Genomic DNA, 7,036 nt, shown 5'->3' with positions numbered 1-7,036 from the left:
GGCTCTACTACACGATGATGCTCTTATATTCGTCTGGGTAAGTCATGACATATTCAAAGTATACCATTATTTGGGTGAGATTTATTATTCGATGCGTATTGAATCACAAGTTAGCCTAATGAGCGTTGATGATGAAGGGAGAGTTACGACAGCTCTTACCAGGGTATTACATGGATCCATGTGTACAGTACAATAGTCAACTGTTCGATAAGGCGTCGTCTGCCTACCGGTTTTTTCTATCCGAATAGTAGGTGACCCCGACTGAGGACGTATTCATTTGTGATCTTAGTAAACTAGAAGAATTATCTTGCTGTATTGTCTTGCTTGGTATGCATAATAATATCTTTATACTATCTATCACCTAAACTATTGATATATTAAATTGTTGATATGTGTGGTGCGGGTACGATGTTTAGGTATCCTACTTACCTGACTTTCGAGTAATTTCACTTCTTCAATTGTTTTTGTTCAGGTATTATAGTCTTTGGTCGATCTAATCCTGCTCGTGAGCAACTTGTGACGTGAGATCGATTTGTTTTTTTGATATTTTGAAGTATGTAAATTATCATAACGAACAGTATATATGTATCACTATAGTATCTAATACGTGTGAAATGTTTGGAGTTTGTACTTCGTTGTGTCATGATATGAAGTTTATGTGCATATATATGTGTATGTTTGGCAGGTTTTATAGTCTCAATTTACAGAGAAAACTCTGTTGAAATTTAGTCGTGTCCTTTTTATTTGTTTGAAAACGGAGATAAGTGTGTTGTCTTTGGTTTATTTTAGAAACTCTGTTTGAGCGAGACTTAGACTTAGTTTCTTTTATAAACTGTCTACCAAACCGTAACTCAGAATACGGGACGTCACAAAAAGAGTCGAGTTTCTTCTTATTTTGAGGTATATATGTATCAAACCCTTATCTAATCTAACATTACCATCTTACCCAAACATAATGATTCATATTCATTCGAACTGAGGAGTGGGCATTACGAAAAGAAAACGCCCTAAACGGACTGATTAGTGGGGTACACTGGGTACCCTTGCCGCGCCTGTCCACTAAAAACCTATCGCGTGAGTTGGTTTAGACGAGCTCCGTCACCGGACGGTGAACGCCCACGGACCCCTAGTCAGTCGGGTCCTGCCTACCCCCACGATCCAGACTACCAGTTTGACGAATAGAAATTGGGACTGATCACCGCCCTCCCACCATCTCTCTCTCTCACTAAAGACTCTCCCTCCCTCCCTCCCTCCCTCCCTCCCTCCCTCTCACTAGAGAAGAAAGAAGTAATGAATCAGAGAACTTGGCCAGCCCCATCAGACAGCCCTAATTACTCTGCCCTTCCCCTCGCCAAATTCAACAGTAAACACCACCACCACCAGCAACAACCAGAGTTCCATAAAAGGAGACACACCACCGCAGCAAAACCCAAGTCTCATAGTCGCAATCTCTTTATCTCCGATTCATCAAAATCAACATTAACACCATCATCTCAATCAAATTATGATTTCTCTTCACTCCCATTCGATATTCTATCTAAAATTGCCGCTTCATTCACTCTTCCAGACCTTCGATCAACATCAATGGTGTGTAGGTCATGGAGAGATGCCCTTCGACCTCTGAGAGAAGCCATGTTGTTTGTTCGTTGGGGGAAAAGATATAAACATGGCCGTGGTGGAGTCCGCCCTAATCTTCAAAAGGCTCTTGATTCTTTCTTACAGGGTTCTGTTCGTGGTTCTACTCTTGCCATGGTTGATGCTGGTTTGATTTATTGGGAGATGGGTAGAAGAGAAGAAGGGATCGCTTTATACAGAAAAGCCGCTGAACTTGGTGATCCTGCTGGCCGTTGTAATTTGGGGATTTCATATTTGCAAGGTATATCACTTAAAGGTTCAATCTTTCTTCATTATTATTGAATTTCATCCTTGATTTCTTACTCTAGGGTTTACTTTTTGGTGTTATTACTAAGGATTAGGGAATAAAAGTAGGAATTTTCCAAAGGGTTTGTTTGATTGGTCAATTAGAGCTAACTTAATTTATTCTCACTCTTCAATTTTACTACTCCGGATCTAATGTTAAAAACTTCCCCTTCTTTAAAATTTGTTAGGTTTAGATATTTGTTTGATACTATTATCATTGTATAGATTGATTATCACTGTTGTGATAAAAATGGTGAAGGTGTCTTATGGGTGAATCAGGAAGTGAAGTTGTGATGCTGAATCTTCGCTGCAATAGACATGACTTTTAATTTGCAGAGCTGTTCTCTATGGTTCTTTTAGGTTGAAAAGGACTTAGTAACATGGTCGTAGGGTTCAAGAAACTCTTATTACTTCTAAGGATACACTCTCTATGCCCTTGATCCAATGTTCACTTCACGGCAATCACCAACTAAGACCTTGTAACTGTGACCATCAAGATCATCCTATTAACTACAAACCTTTTTAACCAACCGCCAACACGTGCGCGTATTATGTGGCCCATATTCTCATAGTTTTTGTTAATAATGGAAGAACCCATGTTCTCATAGTTCTTATTTTCTCCATGTTCTAAGTTTTAACTTTCCTTTTTGTCACTTTTGTTGTTTTTCAGCTGAACCTCCTAACCCGAAGGAGGCTGTAAAATGGTTGCTGCAGGCTTCAAATGCTGGGCATGTGCGTGCTCAATACCAGCTTGCTCTTTGCCTGCATCATGGCCGTGGTGTTGAGTGCAACCTCAGGGAAGCGGTATGCAATGTTTCTTTTTCAATCGTTATATAGGTTTGGCGTCTCTGTGCTTCTTCCTTTCTGTTACTGTGGAGTGCCGACTTTCCTTATGATAGTGATCTATTTGTTCTAATTCAAGATCTATCTATAGTCATGAAGGTTGTCCTATCAACCTGTATTTTCACATAACAGTTTTGTTACGTGATTTAAGTGTTTTTCTCTGTTATATCTTTGAAATTGTGATTTAATGATTTTTCGGTACTTATTCACTGAACCAGGGTAAGTGGTATCTGAGAGCTGCCGAAGGTGGAAACGCGCGTGCGATGTACAATACATCCTTATGCTACTCTTTTGGTGAAGGTTTGGCACACAACCATCGGCAAGCAAGGAAATGGATGAAGCGAGCTGCTGATCATGGTCATAGTAAAGCTCAATTCGAGCATGGGCTTGGGCTATTCTCTGTATGTATCAAATACTTGCTGAACTTTGTTCGGATAGTTAGTTCAAACGATAAAACAAACTTGTATAAATAAGACGTGATCATGTGAATCAATGAGAAACAGTTATCCTTATGGAACCTAATTTATCCCTGGCAAAACGCAACTGTGAATTTTACCTATCTCTGACTCAAGACAAATACTATGAATGGCGATGAAACCCCCTGGGAGTCAACAGGGGTTCCTTTCGTCCTAACAGATTTATGTGTTCCCTAATGTATGTCCTAGTGACACATGTTAAGTCATAAATTTTTTCCGCCTTTGACAAGTGAAGGTTTAGTTCTCTTACTGATTGTACCAAATCAAAATCTCAATTAAACGTAAAAGAATTCGTGTGTAGGGCGCCCTTAGGGAACATGTTAGTAAACCCTTAATTTAATGTTTCTTTCTCTGTTTAACGATGTCAAATAGCTTTGCAGTGTGGATTCTGATGGAGTCCTACTTGTGAAATGAGCAGGAAGGGGAAATGGTACATGCTGCTGTGTATCTTGAGCTCGCCATTCGAGCAGGTGAAACTGATGCAACTTCGGTCAAGAATGTTATACTCCAGCAGTTATCGCCAGCTTCTCGAGATCGTGTTACGCATCTTGCCGAAAGTTGGAAACCTCTACCTTCGTCTCGATGAATATGTGTAAATTAACAGTGTAAGCTGAATAATCTTCTAACTAAATCTTCCTTTTCAGGCTCGACCTTCGTGTACTTTATCATTTTATTCAAATCAGTTTGTTTACGTGTTTATATGATTCTTCTACTTGTTGCTGGAATGTCCATGGAGTCAAGGTCATTAGGTACAAAAAGTGTAATACCTCTTTTAAGATTCCAGAATCTGTATTTCTTTTTTTGAACGGTCCAGAATCTGTATTTTATTACTCCTAAAAACAAGAATTTGGTAATGGGAATCATCAGGCATTAATGGTGGAATCTAGGGATTTCTTAATTAATTACTGAGAGCGGCAGTGTCCTTTTTTTTTTTTTTTTGTTGAACTATAGCGGCAGTGTCCTTGCTCTGGAATCCCTGAAATTTTGCCTCCGCAAAACTAAAACTTCCACCCCCATTTTTGGGGAGGAATTTATGTCCTGGAAAATTCTTTTCTTCTCCATAGTTGTTACCTTTTGGCTGTGCGATGTATTTTGAAATGGCCCCAATATTTCTATTTCTGTGTCTGTCGTCCAAACGACGGATGGGAATCATCAGACATAAATGATGGAATCTAGAGATTTCGAAAGTAATTAACTAAAAGTTTCCTTAACCATGCATTGTCAACCAAATAAATTTCGAAATATTTCGATCGAAACAATGTCTACTGAAATTTCTACTCACAACTGAATTTCATTCTTTCACAACCCAAAAAAATACATTGTTCTTATTATTATAAGTTTTTATATATTTATTTGAACTTAAAAACATAGATGGACATAGTTACATACATTGAATAATTGAACACCACAGTTACACCTGTGATTCAAGAAACTAGTTTGGATTGAATTATGAAGCTTATCTTTCTTCCTTCATCAAAATCCCAACCATTTCAATTTCCGCTTTCATTACTCAGTCAACAAATTTCAGTAACTTTCTGAGATACCCATGTCTTGGCAACACCAGAAACCTTGAAATCCTCAATCTGAATCTTCCTCAACTTGGGCAAGTTCATCAGAACAAATTCAACACCTTCTTCCCCAATCCCACAACATTGCTTTATATCCAAATTTACAACAAATTTGCAGTTTTTACAAAGAGAAATCATGGCAGAATTTGTAATTCCTCTGCAACCTCTTAATTTGATATCCATCAAATTCTTACAAGAAACAAGCATGGAAATCAACTCTTTGTCCAATAACATCTCATTAAAAGACAAATCCAACTTCTTCAATCCCCTTAAATTCTGACCCATACTAGTTAATAACCCAATTTCTCTCTCTATAACATCACAATTTATCAGAGCTAATTCTTCAATTCCTTCTTGATTCATGGCTGACCCAAAATTCTTAAGACCTTCACCTGTAACAAGACAACAACTTTGAAGTCTAAGACTAATTAAATCTCTGAAATTCTCTGCAATTTCAGATAGATGATTGTTGTTGAGGTCTAGTGGAAGACGAAAATCGAGTCTTTTTATACTTGACCTAGTTCTGGTTATGAATTGATGAAGACCATCTCTGCTACCTCCATCATATACCAGTAGAGACTTAAGAGAATCACAGTGTTGTGTTAATTGCATTAAAACTTCATCAACTACTGTTCTACTTGTTCTTAGCTCCAATTCTTGAAGACCCTTTAAACAATTGAAGAAATAAGAAGAAGAATTATCATCACCTATTCCTTCACAGTTTTTAAGTTGCAATTTCTGAAGATTTTTACAGTTTCTCCATAACCAACCCATACCATGATCTTCCGGTCCGATTCCTGATAAACAGAGATTTTCCAGCGGCAACCCAGATGAATTTGGGGAAAACAGAGCTTCTTCGTCATCGGAATTGGAGTTGAAATTTGTGAATTCGTCGAATTTGGGGCCGGAATTAGTAAAAGAAAGGTCTTTGAGAAAGGGGAAATGGGTCAACCAACAAAAGGAGAGAGGTCGGAAGGAGGAAAGATGAAGAGAAGTGAGATGTTTACAGGAGCTAGAGAGAGAAACTAAAGAAGAAGAAGAAGAAGAAGAAATTGGGCCAGCAAAGAACCGGAAAAGATGAAGATTAGAACAATTAGAACCAACAGAAATAAGAAGATCATCAGAAGAGTAAGTTTTGAGATTAGATTGAGAAAGGGGTGATGAAAAGATAGGTGAAGAAGTATCAGAGACGATGGTGAGGGAAGAGAGATGAGGGTAGTGAGAGAGAAATGAAGGAATTGAAGAAGAATTATTAGGGTTTATGGTTAGAGAAAGGGAACTGATGGAAGTGCGATAGAGATGTAACCATCTCTTGGATACAAGTGAGACGGATGATGAAGAAGATGAAGGAAGACGATTGAAAATCTCTTGAATTAGTTCATCACAGAGCAACTGCTCCATCTTTTAGAGAGAGAAAGAAGAGAGAGAAAATATGAAGACTTTTATAGAGAGAGAGAGAGAAGGGGGGTATGGTAGTAGGTGGGAACAACACGAAAGACAACTTCACCTTTCAGTCTTTAACCTTGGCTTTTGTTTTAAGAAGAATCTTTTATTATCCCACCATTTTAGTTGTTTTCCCTCTAATTTAGGAATGAAAGGTTAAAATCAAGACAAGTACAATTTTGTGCTATTGGTATTGGTAAGGGGAGCTGGATATTGTTGTTGGGGAGACTACGGTTCCTCGTACCAATTTGGTATTAAGAACTATTTTTTGGATTTGGAATCAAATAGTGAAATATAGAGGGATTAGAAAAAATAATCACACTAATTTTTGTTTTCTTTCCTATTCTTTCTTAAATCTTAAATATTTCAACAACAATACCTCTTTTTTCTTCTCCACAATCAAGTTACACAACAACCATTACAAATAAACAACTAGTTTACTAATTCTCACTTTCTTCTTCTATTGGATAATTGTTTTTATTATGTTTCAAGATGTTCATGATGTTGCTTCTTTAATGGAGGAAGAAGATATTTTTCAATCGAACCAATAACCACCAACTCAATCAAACAGTGTTGTTATAGAAGAATATCTCTCAAGATGTAAGGAATTCTCAAGACAAATATTTTCAGTTAAATTTTATTTTTCTTTCTTCCTTCAATTTTAAAAATTTGTCCAAAAAGAGACAGTCTTTTGATTCGTTCAGGAATTTTCCTGACGAAGTTTTTTTAAAATTTCCCCTAGCTTACGGAAAAAAGAAACATAGTTTCTCTATTTATAAAATTTCC

The 7,036-nt window shown here is 37.4% G+C and overlaps 2 protein-coding genes across 3 annotated transcripts; one reads left to right on the top strand and one right to left on the bottom strand.

The window, feature by feature from the left end:
- Nucleotides 1-972: 972 nt before the first annotated feature.
- On the top strand, nucleotides 973-4,121 carry LOC147567574 (F-box family protein). 2 transcript variants are annotated; one of them, XM_086654187.1, is made up of 4 exons: nucleotides 973-1,876; nucleotides 2,591-2,724; nucleotides 2,982-3,164; nucleotides 3,658-4,121. In XM_086654187.1, exons 1-4 carry the CDS (start codon nucleotides 1,291-1,293, stop codon nucleotides 3,823-3,825), a joined length of 1,071 nt encoding a protein of 356 aa, XP_086510313.1. In that variant the 5' UTR covers nucleotides 973-1,290; the 3' UTR covers nucleotides 3,826-4,121. The 2 variants fall into 2 exon arrangements, with proteins under 2 accessions (XP_086510313.1, XP_086510314.1); XM_086654188.1 differs by having other exon boundaries at nucleotides 3,620-4,121.
- A 389-nt stretch (nucleotides 4,122-4,510) lies between these two features.
- Nucleotides 4,511-6,326, bottom strand: LOC147567573 (RNI-like superfamily protein). The gene has a single exon (XM_086654186.1). The coding sequence runs from the start codon at nucleotides 6,206-6,208 to the stop codon at nucleotides 4,754-4,756; it is 1,455 nt and encodes a 484-aa protein (XP_086510312.1). The 5' UTR covers nucleotides 6,209-6,326; the 3' UTR covers nucleotides 4,511-4,753.
- Nucleotides 6,327-7,036: the final 710 nt, after the last annotated feature.

Source organism: Eschscholzia californica, unplaced genomic scaffold (assembly GCF_041429995.1).
Source record: "Eschscholzia californica isolate CP2 unplaced genomic scaffold, dmEscCali1.0.p SCAF_1, whole genome shotgun sequence".
Taxonomy (NCBI): Eukaryota; Viridiplantae; Streptophyta; class Magnoliopsida; order Ranunculales; family Papaveraceae; genus Eschscholzia; species Eschscholzia californica.
Note: the sequence above shows the minus strand (reverse complement) of the source record. Positions and strands in the feature narration are given on the sequence as shown.

What these genes read in the sequence shown, in the direction of transcription:
- LOC147567574 (XM_086654187.1), top strand. Translation starts at nt 1,291, where the DNA reads ATGAATCAGAGAACTTGGCCAGCCCCATCAGACAGCCCTAATTACTCT. An exon ending in AGTGCAACCTCAGGGAAGCG is followed by an intron (nt 2,725 to 2,981) that starts GTATGCAATGTT and finishes TCACTGAACCAG; the next exon opens with GGTAAGTGGTATCTGAGAGC. An exon ending in ATGGGCTTGGGCTATTCTCT is followed by an intron (nt 3,165 to 3,657) that starts GTATGTATCAAA and finishes TGAAATGAGCAG; the next exon opens with GAAGGGGAAATGGTACATGC.
- LOC147567573 (XM_086654186.1), bottom strand. Translation starts at nt 6,208, where the DNA reads ATGGAGCAGTTGCTCTGTGATGAACTAATTCAAGAGATTTTCAATCGT.